General features: G+C 41.0%; 1 protein-coding gene across 9 annotated transcripts in view; it reads right to left on the bottom strand.

The window, feature by feature from the left end:
* ANKRD26 (ankyrin repeat domain containing 26) overlaps positions 1 to 21961 on the bottom strand; it is a 171412-nt gene that overhangs the window by 91247 nt on the left and 58204 nt on the right. For 7 of the 9 annotated variants that reach the window (XM_054023494.1, XM_054023501.1, XM_054023508.1 and 4 more), the window contains 4 exons: positions 14923 to 15180; positions 7664 to 7743; positions 2988 to 4049; positions 1847 to 2097 (listed from right to left, as the gene is read on the bottom strand). In XM_054023494.1, the coding sequence (XP_053879469.1) occupies positions 1847 to 2097; positions 2988 to 4049; positions 7664 to 7743; positions 14923 to 15180 (1651 nt within the window). The remainder of the gene's footprint in view (positions 1 to 1846; positions 2098 to 2987; positions 4050 to 7663; positions 7744 to 14922; positions 15181 to 21961) is intronic. The other 2 variants (XM_054023532.1, XM_054023549.1) reach the window with 2 other exon arrangements.

Raw genomic sequence — 21961 nt, 5'->3', positions numbered from 1 at the left:
AGACAAAACGGGTTTAATCCTTCCAGGTGCTGAGCACTCTGTCCCTGAGTGCTTTAAATTAAGTGCTTTAAGCAGTTCTTGAGTAGTCCCAATGGGACTACTCACATGCTTTAAATTAGGCATAGTTTGCTGGAAAAGACTCAGCTACTTGCAGGCTCAAACCCCACAAAGTGCTCTTATTTACTGTTTGGGCAATTCCAAAAACTACTTATCTGCAATTTGATCAACTTGGTAACAATTTTCTGAGATTTCTGTACAGGCAAGGAATAGTGATGGAATTCTTTATACAGACATAAATGTGACTCTTACTAACCCATTTCTTTAGCTAAAGTTAAGTTGAAATAGATATCTGAAAACTGTAAATTTCCATCTATTTATAGAAAAGAAATTCATGTTGTAAATATTTTTTAGATTACTAGAATACATTTTTGTATTCAAATATAAGCAGTGTTTAGTTTCTATAAATTACTCTTTTAATCAATCCACCATGTGATTATTTTTAATTCTCTTATTAATTATATGTAATATAACAAAAATACTTTATATTGTCATTCTACATCCCGCCTTGTCTAAACCCTTACTCCAGAGGTGGCCAAATTTTTTGATAGATGGGATATAAGGTGGACTGACTCTGATCCTTGTTAGTTGTCACTGTGACCTGACTTTCATGGATGCACAAGTGCATAGAGAGGCATAAATGCCCCCTTATTCCCTTGCACCACCTACCAGGATCATAGGTAGCAGGAGAGAGAAGAAAACCTCCACAATGCTCATCCTTTGCACCCCCACATAAATGAAAGACAGTAGGAGATACAGAAAGAGAGCAGGCAGAGCACTGGCTTCACTCACAATGAACCCACTAACATAGCTATCCTGGTGCAACCAGCGGAAATACGCTGTGCTAGCACAAACTTGGTACAGGTACTTATTAAAGCAAGGGGGAACCCAAAAAGTAGACTGTGACTCACTGTACCTCCCTGTCTGCTCCAGGGATTGTGCAACAACTGCGTCACAGTGTTCCTTCTGGTCTGCTCTACAGGCAAACCAACAACTTGCTACCTCTTGCTCAGGGCAAAAGTATCACTGTGCCTTAAAGGGGGAGAAAAGAAGAAAGGTGATGAGGACTAGTGTTTGCCTACACTCTCAACTGAGTTCAACAGTAAAAGAAAAAAATGACTAAAAGGTTAGGTTGCAGTTAAGAAAACCTTGCTGGTCATGTGTGATGGCAAGCCAAGCTTTGTCCATCTGCACGCTATTCCAACTCTGGGTAACTCGTTAAAAGTATCATCTCTCCCCTTATTCCTGTGAAACCCACATGAATAGAATGACAATGAAATCTATAAATTTACTGATTATAAAAGAGACAACTTGCACCCAACCAGAAAAAGAAAAAATTAAACTGTGAGCCACTGTCTCTCTATAGCTAAGTCTGCAACCAGTTTCCACAATCCCATCATATTTTTGCCCATCTAATTTTGGCTTTGAAAATGTATTTGGCCTGAATATTGATACTGAAGTCAATGAGAAATTTTAGGTGGTTCAACATTTTTTAAAAAGCAGCTAATTTAGGGTCCTAAGTCTATTTTAGGTGCCTAACTTTTGGCAACCTTTTTTTTAAAATCTTGGTCAATGTGTTCATTTGGTCAATGGGCGGTGCACAAATTATGTCCTTAACTATTTTTAGGAAGGAAGGTAAATTTAGTGTCACTTGTAAGCAAGCACAATGTGTACCCCAAGTTTTCACAGGTGGAAGACTATTTCATTAAGTTACAGAATAAAAAATACTTAAGACAATTAGGTTTACATGCAAATAAATGAAGATTATTATTTATTTTTACTATCTTACCCCTTCAAAGGTATTTGAATTAACTTCGCTCTTTCCTTGGAGGAAATCCTGTTCTTCATGTGTTTTTCTTCTTCTGTGGTTTCTCCACTTTCTACTGTAGAATATTGGTTCCCTTTTATAGCAAGTTTCTGTTTCATTTCCTGATTAATACCATTTTCAGCCAACGTTTGCATATATGACTTATAAGTATCTTCTCTTTTCTCCATTGCCAACATTTCCCCACATTTTTGCTTTCTCTTTTCCTCTTCTACCTAGGATAAGAAAGTTTGACACTCAACATTTTTGTCATCGTTTTCTTGAATTAATAAAGAGGTATTCTTACCAGAAGGTACACTAAATTGTATTCCTATGATTCACATAAAGGAACTAAAAAGTATTTTTAATTTTAAAAGAACTACACTTACATAATATTCCACTACACAGGGTAGCAAGTGAGCGGGAATACTTTCACTCTTGGGGGAGGGAGGGGAGATGAATTCACTCACTACTAAAAAGTTTAATAAAAACATACCCTTTAAAACTGAAATACAATTTACATCTCAAAACATGAAGCAATGAAGAGCGTAACTGTATTAATGACAGGAAGTTTGAAGGAATGAATAGTGTTTGTTATGTAGACATAATAGATATGATTAACAGAAATGTGTAGACAATTCTTTTTGAATGAAAAACACAATCAGAGAATGGTTTCACTGCAAACTGAAGAGTTTCAGCAAAGGGTAATGAAAGATACACATGCACAGAACAGAGCAGATGCAAAGATTAGTCAATACCCTGTTCAGAAGCTATTTTCATTCTTTGGTTCAAAGTGAGAACCGATGTAAATGTGTGCATTTCCTTTGAAGTCAATGGAATAGCAACTACTTACACTAGAACTAAATGTGGTCCTTTATGTTTGAATTGTAGACTACTATTAAGAATAACTAAATTTTAGGTTTCTTAAATCTTCTAAATCACCTAATGGAGGAAAGGAAGATTCTCTCCACCTGCCTTTCTCTAGAGATATGAAATATATTTGCATTGCACAAAAAGCCAATTTGCATAAGAAACCTTTCTGAAATGATGAATAGCTGAAGTGAACAGGATGGTTGATGTGGAGCAAAGACCAATGAAAATGAAGCAGCAGCAGGTGAACCTCTACCTCTTTTTGTAGTTGTACTTTCTCTTTCTCCAAAGCCAGGAATACTATCTGCAGCATTCCTACCTCATTTTTAAATCTTTCCATATCTTGTTCCAGTTCTTCATCCAATGGTCTTTTCAAAGTTTCATCATGAGATTGTCGAGAGTTTCCCAAATTACTTTCAATTTCAGTACTACTAGTTTTAGGATTGCCAACAAAGCAGTCTTTGGGAATATTATCCTTAAAATAGTGTGAGTCTTTTCCACGTTTGATTTTTGCTACAGCAAGAAGTGTGCTTTTATCATCTGTGGAAACAGGTCTTACAACATCTGGAATATTAGCTCTTTTGTCCAAAATGCTTTCTTTCAAACTATGTTTTAGTGAATGGCCAGGACTATTCTCTAAATTTGAAATATTTCCATCCACATTTTCTTCTGTTTCCATAGAAGCTATTTGGTCTTCCCTCTCTTTATTTACAGCTACTTTTGTACTTTCCGCATTGTTAGTAAAACCCTCTTCATTTGCATTCCATATATGTTCAGTACACGGTTTGTTATCTTTTTCACACAGCCTGATGCTATACTGATTGGGATGCTCATGAGAACTGGAATTTAAAGCATAGGAAATTACGTTTTCATTGCTGGATTCCTTTTGTTCAAGCATAGAGCATAGGTCCATACATTCACTTCTTCCTTCTATTCTACTGGTGGGTTTTATCAAATTATGTGGCGCTTCATGAATGCTCTCCAATTCTTCACTGAAGCCATCTTGTAATGTCCCTTCCATGGGCATAGTTTTCTGAAATTCATTACCGGTAATTTCACCAAACATTTGCTTTAGCTCTGCTGTAATGCTTTTAAAATTTGTTTTCACTTCCCTTTTCTCATTTTCAACCCACATTTCCTCATATCTTTCTTCCCAAAGTTTTGGTTTTAATTGCACATCATCACCATGTGAGTCCTCATTTTGTTTTAGTGGCTCAGTTTTCATTTTTGGATGTGGAAATGAAATTTCTGTTTTGTCAGTCTGATTATCAGATGCTGTTTTTTCTGTCAAGTTGGTTGTGTCTAATATGTATTTATCCTTAAGAAGGCAGGTATGGAGAAAGAAAAATTAGTAAAAGAACAGCAGTTACAATTAGTCTAGTAAGCTTATGTTGCCAACTTGTCCAAATATCACAAATCTGAGCCAAAGATGTCTTGAAAATAACTGGTCTGTAACCAAATCTTGTAAAAAATCCCTAAACATTCAAAAGGTTTATTGAGTGTTGTTTATATAAAAGGAGCCTTTATTTTTTATTTTATAGAGTCTTTATTTTGGCTGGATTGGATTTATCTGAGCAATGTGGTTTCTTAACTCATTTTAAATTTTCAACCTGTCTACTTTCTGTAATTTCAAATATATAAATTAAAAAAAGGCACTGGAATGGATTGTGCCTCTGAAATCCATGTGGAGAAAGAGTTCACCCATACACAGATCACCTTCTCTCTGTGAAGAAGGGCTTTCTACCTAGACCCCTCTCTCAACGGTCCAGAGACTGCACTATGGGAGATGGAGGAAAACAAATCAGGGGGAAGAAGAGACAGGCTAGAGTTCATGTTATTCCCTTAGGGGAGCCATCCTGGCCCAATGTCTCCTTTCAAATATTTGAAATTAGAGAAAATTTCAACACAGAAGTCACCTGGAAAAGTTTGTACGCAGATTGTGCTAACTATCTCCTCTCACCCTAAATTCCAGGATCTGCTCCACCCAAGAGGAGGTCATAGTAACACAGATCCAAAGATGCGGCACTCTCACAGGGGCCATGCAGCTGCATGGATGGCCTGGTCTCTCACAGATCCCCTGAAATCCTCCAGGTTTGGGGGAGGGAGGGAGCAAATTTTCTGTGGTGATGAGGCAAACTCCAGCTCCCACTGGGATGATTGGGATAATCTCTGTGAGGGACTCCTTGTGGAGATTTCTTCACAAGAAGTCCCCTCCCACAGCTTCTAACCAAGAAGGGACTCAGATCTATTTCTAGTTATTTGCTGAAAACACCACATGTGGTGGAGGTTGGTTCTGCTCCAATGATATGCATGTATCCTCCACATTTGTAATTCACTATACCTTTGATTTTCAAATTTTCAAATTAATGACAATACGCCCAATGGGCTTAAACATTGACACAAGATTTCCATGTCATGCAAAATGCAGGGGGCATTAACTTTTGTGCAATATTCTGTTTCTTTGGCTTCATTTCTACTATACCAATAATTAATGTTTTGGCTACCATCACCTAGTTTAATGAATACAGTAATAATTACTGCACCATTATCGAACAGGTGTTTTCTTCTAGTTACAGGGTTTTTTAAAATAGTTTATATTGAATACCTATGTCCCTTTAACAAAAAGCTGTTGAAAAGGAAAGTAAGATCTTGTCTCCTAAGTAAAATCTTGTGCAATTTAAACAGGCAGGCTGAAGAAGACAGCTCTCCTACTGAAGCCAATAGGGTTATACACATAGTAAAACAGACAGAACTTGGCCCTTGATTCCTTTATTTTTTCTTCTTCCATTCACCATATATGTTTTGCATGAACTCTCATTGGTTTGTCCCAAAATTACAATTTTGTAATTTACATTTTAATAAAGTTATTGTTGTAACAAATAAAAATTTACAGGTTTGTATTATGCTTTGTTTAATGAATCTTTGCTTCAGCCAATCAAAAACCAGGCTTCAAAAACAAATCTAAATATGCAAAGGAGAAAGAAACAACATTTAAAGGCTGTGTCATAATGCATACACACATGGGGGTCAGACTAGGCTACGCAGGCACCCTTAATTCTTGCATTTCCGAAATTCTGAGTGCTTGACTTTGCAACTGTAATAATGTTCCTTTAATCTCATTTTGTGTGTGTGTCATTTCCTTGGTTTTAAAATAAACAAACTAAAAAAAACCCCTCCCATGTGGCATCATATTAGGCCATGGGTCATTAGTAGGGTTGAAACCTTTAGATCTATAGACCTCTGCCACTTGAGCTAATGGAGTAATTGATAGCAGTTGTAGCTTGTCAGCTTCAATGAGGAGAAACACAAAAAGGGGATAAGACACTTTGCCAGCAGGTTTCATAAATATTTGCTGACAGCTGAGGAACGGTGTCACTCAGGAATCTTGAGTTCCATTCCAGCCTCCATGGGGAGTATGCACACAGTGAGGCCTTTTCTGCCATATCTTCTCCAAATGGTCTGTCTCAGTCCATCTTTTCCCTGCTCCTTGTTCCAGACCCTACTCCTCAGGCTTCTTATCCCAGTCTTCTTGCCCAGACAGTTCTAGTCTCACCCCCCCCAAGGCCCAGCTCCTTTTCCCCAGCCTCCTTCCCCACTGATCCCAATTCCTCTCTCGGCTCCTCATCCAATCTATCTCCAGCTACCTGGCCTCCAGTCACCTCTATCCTCCCCCGTCCCTTCTGGCTCCAAAGCCCAATTTTCCTTCCAAGACTCCTAGTTCAATCTGACAGACACATAGCAGGTCCTTGCACCAGTCTCTTTGACCAGCCAGTCCCAGTTCTCTCCCCACAATCTGACCCCTTGTCAGATCTGTCTCCTCTCCCTCATCACGTCACTCCTCCCAACCCATAGGTTCGCAGTCCCAGTTTCCCCTTGGCTCCTCATTTTATCTCAGTTTCCCTGCCACCTACTAGCCCCTAGTCCCTCTCTCCCATTCCCAGTTTTCGACCCTCCCAGCCCCAAGTCTCAGTCTCCCATCTCTCATCTCTCCAGGCTTCTTGTCCCAATCTACCACCCCACCATCCTCAGGCTCAGTTCTTGTCTCCTCTGTATTCAGATCGGGCAGTTTCCTCCTCCACACTGCCTGGGCCTACGGCGGAGGGAGGAAATGGGGGCAGGGGTGGATGGGTGATTGAAAGTACAGGACACACAGTCTCCCTGCTCTCAGTTCAGGTGCCTAGTCCCAGAGCAGACTACAGTAGTCCAGCACTGCATTTGTAGAGTCCTGCTCAGCCCCAAGCTAGAACACGCTCAGTACAGACAGAATATTTGGGGAATTCAGCTACAAAATATCTAAATTTTCTACTGTGAATGTGTGAACTGCTAGTTTTCATAAGCCTGTAACGTGGTCAAATTTGCAAAGATTTTTATAGGGACAGCAAAAAGATCTCCTCTACACCTCCTCTTCCTCTCACCTTTCCTGAAAATTTACGTTCTTTCTCCAAAGCACAGAGCTTTTCAAAGAAAACATTCCCAGACTTTTTTAACATGGGCCAATCAAGGTTTTTCTCCCTAGCTTCACTCTGAAAAATGGCAGAACCTATTTGGCTGAAATTTTCCAAACAAACAAAAGAAATCAGCCTGATGTAGACAACTAGCAAAGAAAATCTCAGCCCCAGTGGTTAAAGTATGGCAAAGTTATAAGCAATTGAGGACAGGTTCTTTTATTGGGAAGTGCTGGGCACCCTTAATAAAAGGTGGCACTACCAGCCCCACCTATAAAATGATTTTAGTTTACAGGGCCGATTTAATTCATGGGTTCTAAAGCTTATTTACAGTTTTTAAAAAGTACTTAGCAAGGGCTTTGTGACATTTATCATCCAGCAATTCAGCATGTGAACTGGTTAATATCAATTTTATTTGGTATAACATTAGTGTGAAACAGTTTTCAAGATAGCCTTATCTAAATTAAAACAAATTTGCTTTACATACCTGCTTCTTGCAGTTTTCACCTGCATCTTCTCGTTCTTCATCTGGTGATGGCATATTAAAGGAAGGTTCGGATAGTTCATCTAAATTAATATTGAATAAAAATGCTTGTAATTGTAATTTAAAGGCATTAACCTGTAGCATTTACTTCTGCCTATATTACTTTGCAAAAGGTCAATTCTTACAGCTAATATATATACACACATTAAACAACAAGGAAGTTTTAAAACATCAATGGAAAATTCACGTTTCTCATAAACTTATGCAATTTTGAAGCAGACACACTGACCCAAAAGAGCTGGTTTAGTTTTGAATCTTTTCTTCTAATTAATTTCCTTTTTATATATATGAAAGAAATCTATTATAGATCATTATAATAATAGATGCCAAACACTTATCACTCCTATCTCTCTTGGAAATAGATAATTAGACATATAATTTCTCAGTCATATTGCTCATGCCACCTTACTTCCGCCTTGTTGCATATCTGTATTATGACACAGTCTAATTACATGATCACATTTTTCCACAGGATGCCTGCCTCATTCAGTGCACAGGATGGACCTGCTTTGGGGATCAATCAAGGCTGTGTAATAAAGGAGGCTGTTTACAGGACCCCTGCCTCATTTGTTGCAGAAATTGGGAGTAGGCTTACCAGAATTCAATTATTTTTTATAATTTCAGTGGATAACATCAAAATTTATCTTTAAGAATTTTTTTTTCCAATTATTGACTTAAATTTTCACAGCTGCAAAAAAAATTATGGATTTTAAGCATCTTTTCCAATTTTTATCGATTTAAATTTTCCAGAATTGGGTGAAATTATGGTGGGTGGGAGAGAGTCAAACACTTATTTAATGACAGACATTGAGATTCAAAAAGTTAAAGCTTTATAATCATTAAAAAATAAATTGTCAACATCGTATGTCAAAATATATAAAGCAAATATCTTTAAATCAAACTCTAAGAAGTTTTCAAACAGCATTTTTCTTAGTTTGCCTCTTTGTACAATTTGATTATCATCAATGGAAATATTTTCATTGGTTTGCGTATGCATGGTGAAATTGAAATTTATTGACAAAAATCTAATCCTTCAAAACCTATGAATAAGGCAGAGGATTGCAGAAAGAGAATAGTCTCATGGCTAAGATACCTGAGTGCTGCCCTGAAGAACTGAATTCTCTCCATTCCTCTGCTACAGACTTCCTCTGTGATGCTAGTCAAGTCATTTAAATCAAACTTTTCACAGGTGGCATGAAGTGTGTGTTCCTCATATTCTGGATCCCCGACTTGAGACCTTGTAGCCTGATTTGCAGAAGTGCTGTGCCCTCACAGCTGCAACTGAAAGAATCTGAAAAATCAGGTCCTAGGAATGTCAAATTGTGGATCCAAAAGTTAGTGCATACTTTTGACCTTAATTTCTCTATGCCTCAGTTCCCTGTCTGTAAAATAGGGACACTACTACCACCTCACCTCACAGGAGTATCATGAAGATCAATTAGTAGGAGTGCTTCACAAATAATTATAGTGATGAGAGCCATAGAAAAACCTATGAGCAGGATTTGAATAGTGCACAATAAATAATGCCTAGGGCCAAACAATGAACAGTGAAGAGAAAACAAAATATTGAATAGCTGCTCATTAAGTGAACACTGACTACTGTGTGCACTAAATGAGGTTGGTGTCCTGTAGAAAAAAAATAGGATGTCATCACATAATTCCAGAATGTATCATAATGCATATGCACAAGGAGTCTGAATTAGTGTTACCAGGACAACCTTAGTTCTGGCATTATCTAACTTTGCAACTTTAATGATCCTTTAATGGTGTAACTTTAATGATCCTTTAATACATATGTGCGTGTATTAATAAAATGAATGCTATTTAAAATACAAATTCATATGAAAATACGGGAGTAGAGGGAGGGCAGTGGAGAGGAATTTACCATATAGTTTTAAAAATTTCACTTTCACAAATGTTCACTACACCTGGAGTAAATAAGAAGTTGCCCCTGTAGACATGTTATAGACAAAGTAGATTTTTAAAACAATATTTTAAATTAAAAAAATAGTTTTTATTTAAATAAAATTGTTTAAGCTAAATACATTTTTCTTTTTAAAAATAAACCTATTTAAAAATAAATTTGAAATTATGACAACCTACGTCAAGGCCTAAGTTTACTATAATCTATTAAAAAATATTAAACAGTACATTTTTGCTCTGAAGTTTTAAAGAACGCTAACCTTTGGAACTTGTCAAGCACATGGAACAAGAGTTTGTTGAAGTGCTAAACACGTGTCTCTGATAGCAGGGGCAGAGAGAATATTTTCTTCATTTTAGTTTATTCAAATAGTTCAGTTCAATGACTAGGTCATTTAAAGTTAAGTAACTATTGGGAGCTGAAAAACCAGGTAAGCTTGTTTTCTTCCAATATATGAATAAAAATTAGGTGAGAGAGGATGAGCTCTACAAGTACTAAAATCTTGAAGCATATGGTGACCAGAAACAATCAGTTCAATTCACCATGTAGAGACAATACTCCTTGGTTTGATGTTTTAAATGCAAAATGTTTTGATTTTTTTTTTTAATATGTATCCAGCACACTGAATGTAATTATTTAAATATTGTTTGTGCATTTTTAATTGAATTCTAATTCCCATCCAAATAGAGATTGAAACAAATTGCGAGTAAAAATACTAATCTAGTAAATAAGAAACACATCAATCATCATTTCCTACCATAATAAAAAAAGGGAAAAATTAAGCATCTAATAAATGTTAAGCAATGTAATTACTTAAATGTGTATAGATACAGTGTAGCTGTCTGGTAAGCAAAAAGAGGTACCAAATTTAACTAAAAGACTCTAATTTAGTTGCAAATCAACATGTTTTAATGGTTATCAACTAATGAGAATCAATCGCTCTTTAGAAAAAGAACTAAAAAGTACAAATGCAAAACAAGATTAAAATCAAATATTTAAATTACTTGGATTAAAATTAATCCAGAATAATTATCCATTTTGGGAGTCTCCCAAGCATTTAGTACCGGCCACATCTCATATGGTAATTCCAATGTTCCTAAGAACTTCAAAAAATTGGCCAATTCAAATAAGATACAACTGAAATTAAAAGATCTCTATAGAAATGTTTTGGAACCCTTTTCAAAAACAGGTTCTGAAGACTGAAAGATGTACTCTGATTCCTCTCCTTAAACAGAATCTAAACCAGTCGTCCTCAACCTTTCCAGACTACTGTACCCCTTGTAGGAGTCTAATTTGCCTTGCATACCCCCAAGTTACACCTCTCTTAAAAAAACTAATTGCTTACAAAATCAGACAAAATATTAAAGTGTCACAGCACACTTATCGAAAAATTGCTTATGTTCTCATTTTTACCAGACAGTTATAAAATAAATCAATTGGAATATAACTATTGTACTTACATTTCAATATATTGTATATAGAGCAGTATAAACAAGTCATTGTTGTCTGTATGAAATTTTAGTTCGTATGGACTTCGCTAGTGCTTTTGATGTAGCCTGTTGTAAAACTAGGCAAATATCTAGATGAGTTGATGTCCCCCCTGGAAGACCTCTAAGTACCCCCAGGGGTACACATACCCCTGGTTGAGAACCAGTGATCTAATCAACTGTGCTTTGCAGAGATGACCATGAGACCGCTTTGAACATATCTGCTATTACAACACATCTTAGGTTGGCAATCAGAGCTATTCTGCCTCAATGAGGGCCATGTTCATGATGTGACTGCAGGCCTGCCCAGTCACAGCAGTAATACAATACAATATTACACAGGTATTTAGACATGATTGTTTTAGTAATGACAGTGCCTACAGAGATGGTGTCAAAAACCACACCTACACCCAACATCCTCCAGGTTTACTCCTAGGCTCCTTCCCTCTCCCTCAGCTCCTCCGTTATCCCTGACTCCACCAAGCCTTTGGACTCTTCTGACAGGTGCAGGAAATGCAGTTCTGTATTGTAATTTAAATGAATTACACAAAGTTCTGTATTAATATGCCTAATAAGGAATCTATTTGTCAAAAAAAAAAAAAAAAATTACCAGAATCTGTTTTTTTGTCTGTTTTGTTACCGACATATTTGCTGACAGATATTTTGAAATAAATTACCAAAATAATTCAAACTGTCATGATTTATTCTGACAAATAAAATATGCAGAATTTTCAAATACTGTGTGCAGAATTTTTAATTTTTTGGTGCAGAATTCCCCCCAGAGTAACCAATCTGATGCAACAACAGGCTGAAGCCTTGCTTTGTGAATGGCATAAATCTTTCCAAGATAACTGGTGAAGCACATTTGCTGAGCCTGAAGGGCTGCTAGGACTGAACCAATACCAAATTTCAGCATCCACTGGAAAGATACTAGTAAGAAAATTGTTTGAAAGAAAAATCCTTTAGAAGTATTCTGGGCTGGTATCTTATCAAGCTTACAGGATTCTCTCAAGTGTCTCAAAGAATAACCCCATTTATTAATAATATATGGAGATATACCTATCTCAAGGAACTGGAAGGGACCCTGAAAGGTCATCAAGTCCAGCCCCCTGCCTTCACTAGCAAGACCAAATACTGATTTTGGCCCAGACCCCTAAGTGGCCCCCTCAAGGATTGAACTCACAACCTGGGGTTTAGCAGGCCAATGCTCAAACCATTGAGCTATCCCTCCCCCCCATTCCACATCAGGAAATAAAGTTGCACCTTCTCTATTAGGTTTCTGTAAATACATCAGGCCCATGTCCAAGTCCTCTCAGTCAGCTTCTAATGACAGTTTATGGCTTTTGTCCCAATCCTCATAGTGATAAATGGATCAAACCCCAGTTATGTTAAAGTTTCAATCAACTGCTAAGACAGCTGTACTCCTGTGGGACACTGCAGATCACAAAACCCAGGCCTAAGCATGCAAGTATTGGGGACAGAACATTCTCAGTTCAGGGAATCCAGCTACGGAACAATCTCATCTGAAGCCAGTGGGTATATGGTCGGCGTGGCTAAGCTGTGCTGCCACTGCCCATGCTACCACAACTACACTATTTATACTAGTGTAGCTCAATGTTCTAGCGCAGGTACGTGTAGACTTGCTGGGAATCACAGCCCTACCTCATAATGCAGATGAGGTCTAAGAGTGCCCTCAGGCAGTTTAGCTTAGAACACTTTAAAGTGGACTAAGCTCACACGGAGAATTAGTATAGAGTAGCTAGTGTGTTGTAAATCCATACCCTACCTTGCTGTTCCCTAACTTCCCATGTAAACAAGCCCATGGTGAATCCAATGCCTTACTGTTTTTAGGAAACACTGCAAACCCTCCTCTTCAAAAAGACTTTTCCATCATAATGGCACCCACAACTCTGACTCCCCCTTCTATGTGAAAAGAACCCAACAAAAACAAATCAACCAATTTTTTTTTTTTTTTTTTTTTTTTTTAAAAGAACTCTACCCCAGTCAGAGGTTTTATCCTGAAAAGGGTAAAGTACCAGACATACTGCAAAGTCTAGTAGGGACTTCGCTATTATTATTAATTTTAAGTGGAAATGTGACAGAGTATAGTCCTAAAATACAAAAAAAACAAGTTAAATGCTAGGTATCTTCAGTTAGAAAATAACTAGGAACACTATTATCATCTTGTGATGTTCATTGTCTTGTATGTTTCTTTTCAACATTTTTCTGTATTTCTACATTTTGTGTAATTAAGTTACTGGAAAACCAACTGCTTATCAGTGAGAAATGAGATCCTGTTGTTGGAACAGTAAAGTTATTTTTATTACAGTATTTTGACTTTGAAGGTCTTAGTTTTTTCCATGCTCTTTGAAGCATTAATCATTTACAGCTTAATAACAGCAATTTCAAAGCAAGGGTCATTATGTCTGTTCCATGAAGCTTCACAATTCTGAACAACATCGCCAAGTAGACCTAATATGCAACTACACCATGCTCATCTCCCGGACACTGCTTGAAGCAGCTGGGATTCTTTCCTGAGGTGAATCAGTGCTGATGCATCTTTGTGTCAGAGTTTTCTCCCTTGCCACTCCCAACCCAGAATGTTATCCTCATCATCACCATCTCAGAAGAAAGGTTCATGTCCAAAGCCTCTTATTTATGAATGACTTGCACCATGGTTCAACCTTTTCTTCAGCTATATTTTTGAGTTGGTGTCAAAACTTTAGAATAATGTGACTCAAATATAAACTGAGAGACTCAGAGTCAAAGACAATTTTTAAAACGTATCAACAACACAAAGGCAATCAGTGTGTGCAACAGGTTACCAAAACAATTGCAAGAAAGCTGTGCAAAAATAAGACATATATATGGGGAAAACAATATAAAAAGTGTATAGTGATTAAGAGAAACATTTTCAAAAGCACCTATGAGAGTTAGGAGTCTTAGGGCTTGTCTTCACTATGCAGCTAAATCAGCGCTGCTGCAATCAATGCCAGTGAAGACATGCTAAATAAGTGGTGGTCAACCTGCAGCCCATGGGCCGCAAGTGGCCCATCAGGATAATCTGATTGTGGGCCACAAGACATTTTGCTGACATTGACCATCCACAGGCCCGGCCCCCCGCAGCTCACAGTGGCCACAGTTCGCCGTTCCTGGCCAATGGGAATGGTAGGAAGCGGCAGGCCACAGAGATGTACTGGTCTCCATTTCCCACAGCTCCCATTGGCTGGGAACGGTGAACCGCAGCCACTGGAAGCTGTGGAGGGCTGTGCCTGTGGATGGTTAACGTCAGCAAAATGTCTCGCAGCCCGCAATCAGATTATCTTGATAGGCTGCAGGTTGCCCACCACTGCATTAAATTGATGGGAGAGTGTCTCCCATCGATTTTTGTACTCCACCTCAACGAGAGGCGGAAGCAATGACAGTGGGAGAACAGCTCCCATCGACACAGCGTAGTGTGGACCCCGCAGTAAGTAGACTTGAGTTAGGTCGACTTGAGTTATGCTATTAACGTAACTCAAATTGCATAGCTTAGATCAACCAGCAGCTGTATTGAAGACAAGCCCTAAGTTCCATTGACTTGAAACGGGACTTCGTGACGTCTGAAAATTGGATGCAGGCACAACTCCTCATGCCAAATTAAAGTATAGAGAGAGTGGAGAAGGACAAGATAGAAGGATCACAAAGGTCTTCCACTCCCCAAATTCCAGTTTTCAAATAAGTTGTTCCACAGTAATTGAAACTAAGAACAACTGGGGAAAAAATTATAACAGATTATATCTACACACAAATACCTTTGCTTTTTAGTATTACTGGCAGGAGTTGTTTTTGGAGAGAGTATAAATGGGTATTTTCTGGTGCAGTCACAGTTTGAGCTTTTGACATTTCTTCTAATCTTGGAGGAATAACTCCAGAAGCCGTGGCTGCTGCATCATCCTTTGCTGTTAACGTTGATAGTGAAGATGAAGGATTCCCAAATGTCAAAACCTTGGGGCTTTTAGTACCCGGTAAATTTTTAAGTGAAATGCTAGTAGAATCCCAGTCGGATGCATCTGAAAAGAATATCAGATTTAAAAGAATTAAAATGCAGACAGTAATGCTAAATTCTAGTAGCATACGCAGTCATCTAGTAGCATACGCAGTCATCCATGACCACCACATCGTAGACTGCATCTTTCTATCCTCAGATGCACATGTAGTGGTCAGAGTTATCCCAACAGTGTCAAAGCCACTTAGATACATCCCACGGCAATCTGTGCACATCCAGAGACTACTACTCTAACACAGTGTTTCTCAAACCGGAGTCCTCGCTTGTGTAGGGAAAGCAGCGGCAAACTGCAGCCAGTGGGAGCCGCGATCAGCAGGACCTGTGGATGGGGCAGGTAAACAAACCGGCCTGGCCCACCAGGGGCTTTCCCTACACAAGCGGCGACCCCAGTTTGAGAAACACTGCTCTAACAGAGCATAGTTTGCGTGTACCTTAGCAAGCCACAAAACATTATGTTTGATTCTATCTTATGATTAAGGGGAGAGATCTTTTTTTTCCTCCTTTCTGTCTTGAGATTTCCTTCCTAACAAATAAGGGTACTTTATAGAGGGATTCTTGCAGTGACCACAGAGCGAAGAAGGAACTGATTATTTCATTTGCATAAAAACACTATGGGAAAGGGGTATTTAGCTATGCTCTGAAAGCCCCATATTCTAAAAACAGATATGATTTGTGAATCAGTATCTAGGAAAGCAATATGGAAAAATAGTATTTGTGACGCTTTGGGGTTCATCCAAACCAGTAAACCAGGCAACACCTGCCTTGGAACTCTAGGTATCTTAAATGCTATGCTGTTGTGGCTCACAGCCCTGACATCAACAGCTAGCATACAAGCAGGCAGGTCACACCCTGGATTCTATTGACAAATTACTCTTTACAGGGGGACATCGACAATCCTTTCAGCCATGAATTCTGCCCCTAAAACATCTTTCTCTATAGTGCTCAGCTCCTCTTACTGTGGCATCCACAAACCTTATCAGGTTTGCTGCTCCTTTAAAGAGACAGTACACAGCAGCTTATTAATAGGGCAGTCAATTGATTAAAAAGATAAATCATGATTAATCGTGCGATTAAAAAAATTAACACGCTGTTAAACAATAGAATACCATTTATTTAAATATTTTTGGCTGTTTTCTACATTTTCAAATATATTGATTTCAATTACAGCACACAATACAAAGTGTACAGTGCTCACTTGATATTTATTTTTATTACAAATACCTGCACTGTAAAAAACAAAACAGTATTTTTCAATTTACCTAATACAAGTACAGTAGTGCAATCTTTTTATCATGAAAGTTGAGCTTACAAATGTAGCATTATCTGTGGGGGGGGGAAAACGGCATTCAAAAATAAAACAATGTAAAACTTTAGAGTATACAAGTCCACTCAGTCCTACTTATTCAGCCAATGGTTCAGACAAACAAGTTTGTTTACATTTGCAGGAGATAAAAGTGCCCACTTCTTCTTTTCAAAAATGTCACCTGAAAGTGAGAACAGGCGTTCGCAGGGCACCATGGTAGCCGGCGTTGCAGGATATTTACGTGCCAGGTGCGCTATGTCCCTTCATGCTTCAAACACCATTCCAGAAGACATGCATCCATGCCGATGACGGGCTCTGCTCGATAACTATTCAAAGCAGTGCGGACCAACACATGTTCATTTTCATTCTCTGAGTCAGATGCCACCAGCAGAAGGTTGATTTTCTTTTTTGGTGGTTCGGGTTCTGTAGTTTCTACATGGGAAGTGTAGCTCTTTTAAGACTTCTGAAAGCATGCTTCACACCTCCTCCCTCTCAGATTTTGGAAGGCACTTCAGATTCTTAAACCTTGGGTTGAGTGCTGTAGCTATCTTTAGAAATCTCACATTGGTACCTTCTTTGCGTTTTGTGAAATCTGCAGTGAAAGTGTTCTGAAAATGAACAACATGTGCTTGGTCATCATCCGAGACTGCTATAACATGAAATATATGGCAGAATGTGAGTAACAGAGCAGGAGACATACAATTCTCTCCCAACGAGTTCAGTCACAAATTTAGTTAGCACAGTAACATTTTTGTAATGAGCGCCATCAGCATGGAAGCACGTCCTCTGGCATGGTGGCTGAAGCATGAAGGAGCAGCCGAATGTTTACCATATCTGGCATGTAAATAACTTGCAATGCTGGCTACAAAAGTGCCATGCAAACATCGGTTCTCGCTTTCAGGTGACATTGTAAATAAGAAGCGGGCAGCATTATCTCCTGTAAATGTAAACAAACTTGTCTGTCTTAGCTGAACAAGAAGTAGGACTGAGTGGACTTGTAGGCTCTAAAGTTTTACATTGTTTTGTTTTTGAGTGCAGTTATGTAACAAAAAAACACTACACTTCTAAGTTGTACTTTCACGATAAAGACATTGCACTACAGTACTTGTATGAGGTGAATTGAAAAATACTATTGCTTTTGTTTATCATTTTTACAGTACAAATATTTGTAATAAAAATAATAATATAAAGTGAGCAGAGTACACTTTATATTCTGTGTTGTAAGTGAAATCAATATATTTGAAGAGGTAGAAAAACATCCAAAAAATTTAATAAATTTCAATTGGTATTCTATTGTTTAACAGCGCGACTAAAGCTGCAATTAATCGCGATTAATTTTTTTGATCACAATTAATGTTTTTGAGTTAATCGCATGAGTTAACTGCGATTAATCGACAGCCCTACTTATTAACTTAACCGGGGTTGAAAAACCTTCCACTTCAAGCAAAGCACTGAGTTGCTTTATGGCTAAAGTAAAACAAGCTTATTAACAAAGAGACATAGGTTTAGGTGATACCAAGTATAAGGAAAAAGGTTAGAAATGGTTACAAAAAATCAAAAGTAAAAAAAGACTGTTACTCACCTTTGTAACTGTTGTTCTTCAAGATGTGTTGCTCATATCCATTCCAATTAGGTGTGCGCGCGCTGCGTGCGCGATCGGAGAACTTTTCTACCCTAGCAACACCCGGTGGGTCGGCTGTGGAGCCCCCTGGAGTGGCGCCTTCATGGCGCTGGATATATACACCAGCCGACCCAGCAACCCCTCAGTTCCTTCTTGCCAGATACTCCGACAGTGGGGAAGGGGGGCGGGTTTGGAATGGATATGAGCAACACATCTCGAAGAACAACAGTTACAAAGGGGAGTAACCGTCTTTTCTTCTTCGAGTGCTTGCTCATATTGATTCCAATTAGGTGACTCCCAAGCTTTACCTCGGTGGTGGGGTCGGAGTGAGATATTGCTGTGTGCAAAACCGCTGATCCGAATGCAGCATCGTCTCTGGATTGCTGTACCAGCGCATAGTGAGCGGCGAATGTGTGGACTGACGACCAAACTGCAGCTCTACAAATGTCCTGGATCGGGACTTGAGCCAGGAAAGCAGTCGAGGAGGCCTGGGCCCTTGTGGAGTGAGCGGTGAGGCGTGGCGTCGGGACACCGGCTAGGTCGTAGCAGGCACGAATACAGGACGTGATCCAAGAGGACAGGCACTGTGAGGAGACCGGTGAACCCTTCATCCAGTTGGCCACTGCAACGAAGAGTTGTGTCGTCTTCCGAAACGGCTTTGTATGGTCAATATAGAAAGCCAGGGCCTGCGTACATCCAAGGAATGCATACGCTGGTCTTGACGAGTGTAGCTTAGGATGTAGCTTAGGATGGAAGACCGGGAGAAATATATCCTGGGTTCACGTGAAAAGGTGACACTATCTTGGGAAGAAAGGCAGGGTGGGGTTGAAGCTGCACCTTGTCCTTATGGAACACAGTGTATGGAGGCTCAGACGTAAGCGCCCTGAGTTCAGAAACACGTCTTGCTGAAGTGATAGCTACAAGGAAGGCTGTCTTCCAAGATAAGCACAGGAGTGAACAGGTAGCCAATGGCTCGAACGGAGGCCCTGTGAGCTTTGAGAGAACCAGGTTGAGATCCCACGTCGGAACGGGCCGGCGTTGCTGTGGGTACAGTCGGTCTAAGCCCTTGAGGAATCCAACGACCATCGGGTTAGAGAAGACCGAGGAAGCGAGTTCTCCTGGGTGGAACGCCGAAATGGCGGCCAGGTGAACCCTGACCGAAGATATCGCCAAGCCCTGCTGTTTTAGGGATAGGAGATATTCAAGAATAAGAGGAATAGGCGCCTGCAAGGGGGGTGTGGCTCGCTCCTCGCACCAACAGGAGAACCGTTTCCACTTGGCTAAGTAAGTGGTCTGTGTAGAGGGCTTTCTACTTCCCAGCAGAATCTGTTGGACGGAATGCGAGCATTGCCGCTCTGTCCGATTCAGCCATGGAGCATCCACGCTGTGAGGTGGAGCGATTGCAGGTCAGGGTGACGTAGTCGCCCGTGGTCCTGAGAGATTAGATCTGGACACAAAGGAAGCATGATCAGTGTTTGAACCGATAGCTCCAGCAGTGTGGTGTACCAGTGCTGCCTTGGCCAAGCTGGAGCGACTAGAATTACCCGTGCCTGGTCTCTGCGTAGCTTGAGTAGTACCCTGTAGACCAGTGGAAATGGAGGGAAAGCATAGAACAGGTGGTCTTTCCAGGTTAGAAGGAACGCATCCGACAGAGATCCCAGAGATCGCCCTTGTAGGGAGCAAAACGCGTGGCACTTCCTGTTGGCTCGAGATGCGAACAGGTCGACCTGGGGAAATCCCCACCTCTGGAAGACAGAATAGATGATGTCCAGGCGAATTGACCACTCGTGTGTCTGGAAGGACCTGCTGAGACAGTCCGCCAGCGTGTTCTGGACTCCAGGAAGGAACGATGCCGTGAGATATATCGAGTGGGCGATGCAGAGGTCCCACAGGCGAATGGCCTCTTGGCATAGGAGCAACGAGCGGGCTCCTCCTTGCTTGTTGATGTAAAACATGCCCGTGGTGTTGTCGGTGAGGACTAACACACAGTGGCCATGCAGGAGACCGAGAAATGCCTGACAGGCTAGGCGCATCGCCATCAGCTCTCGAACATTGATGTGCAGAGCTAGTTGGGATGCGGTCCAAGGCCTTGGGTATGGTGCTCCCCAAGGTGAGCGCCCCAACCTAGAGATGAGGCGTCCGTAACCAGGTGCAGGGAGGGTTGAGGGGCATGGAATGGCACTCCTGTGCAAACCGCCTTGCGGTCCAGCCACCAGGTGAGAGAGGCTAGGACCGAGGTCGGGATTGTGACAACCATGTTTAGGCTGTGTTGATGAGGGCGGTACGTTGACGATATCCAGGCCTGCAGCGGACGAAGTCGAAGTCTGGCGTGTCTGGTTACATAAGTACGAAAGGCCATGTGACCCAACAGACCGAGACACGTCCTTACAGTGGTAATCGGGAAGGCCTGGAGTCCGTGGATGATGTTCGCGATGGTGCGAAACCGAGTGTCTGGCAGAAGAGCTCGGGCCAGTGTGGAGTCTAGAACTGCCCCGATAAACTCTATTCTCTGGGTTGGCTCTAGAGTGGACTTCTCTTTGTTGAGCAGAATGCCCAACTCGTGGAATGTTTGTACTATTACGCGGACGTGAGCTTGAACTTGCTTTCTGGTGCGGCCACGTACCAGCCAATCGTCCAAGTACAGGAACACCTGTATCCCTTGTCGACGAAGGTATGCTGCCACGACAGCCATACATTTCGTGAACACTCTCGGAGCCGCGGACAAGCCGAAGGGAAGGACTGCAAATTGGTAATGCACCTTGTTCACCACAAATCGAAGGAAGCGCCTGTGAGGGGGATAGAACGCTATATGAAAATATGCGTCCTTCATGTCGAGGGCGGCGAACCAGTCCCCAGGATCCAGGGAAGGGAGAATAGTCCCCAAAGAGATCATGCGGAACTTCAACTTTACTATGAATTTGTTGAGTCCACGTAAGTCTAAAATGGGTCACAGACCGCCTTTTGACTTGGGGATCAGGAAGTAGCGGGAATAAAACCCCCTGCCCCTTAACTCTGGTGGAACCTCCTCTATGGCCCCCATAGAGAGGAGCCCAAAAAGCTCCTGTGTAAGGAGATGCTCGTGAGAAGGGTCCCTGAAGAGGGATGGGGAGGGGGGGTGGGAGGGAGGGAACGAAGAAAACTGTAGAGCATATCCCCTCTCCACCGTGCGAAGGACCCAACGGTCTGATATTATAAGGGACCAAACACGGTGGAAACAGGAGAGGCAATCCCGAAAGGAAGGAGATGGATCCTGGGTAGTGGCTGGGGCGCTGTCCTCGACCGCACCTTCAAAAGTTTTGCCTAGGGCCTGAAGGTGGCCTAGGCGGCCCCTGGTTCTGACCGGGATGAGGGCCGGTCGACCTTCGCCTACCACCTCGGCCCCACCTTCTGGTGAAGTCCTGTCTCGGACGAGGTGGGGGAGGGTAGAATCTTTGAGGCTGGGGTCTGCGCTGGGGCCCCGGGACATGCATCCCCAGGGAGCGCATGATCGTTCTCGAGTCTCTGCAGCCGAGAGTCCGTCTTCTCCGAGAATAGCCCGTGGCCCTCAAAGGGTAAATCCTGCAGGGTCTGCTGCAGTTCCGGAGGCAAGCCTGAGACCTGGAGCCAGGAGACTCGCCTCATGATGATACCTGAGGCCAGCGTCCTAGTGGCTGAGTCTGCTATGTCCAAGGAGGCTTGTAAGGAGGTCCTCGCCACCTTCTTACCCTCCTCCACTAGGGCCCCGAACTCTTCCCTTGAGTCCTGGGGAACCAACTCTTTAAACTTTCCCATAGAGTTCCATGAATTAAAATTGTAGCGGCTCAAGAGCGCCTGCTGGTTTGCTGCTCTAAGTTGCAGCCCTCCCACTGAATATACCTTGCG

This window comes from Malaclemys terrapin, chromosome 1 (genome assembly GCF_027887155.1).
Source record: "Malaclemys terrapin pileata isolate rMalTer1 chromosome 1, rMalTer1.hap1, whole genome shotgun sequence".
NCBI classification, from domain to species: Eukaryota; Metazoa; Chordata; order Testudines; family Emydidae; genus Malaclemys; species Malaclemys terrapin.
Note: the sequence above shows the minus strand (reverse complement) of the source record. Positions and strands in the feature narration are given on the sequence as shown.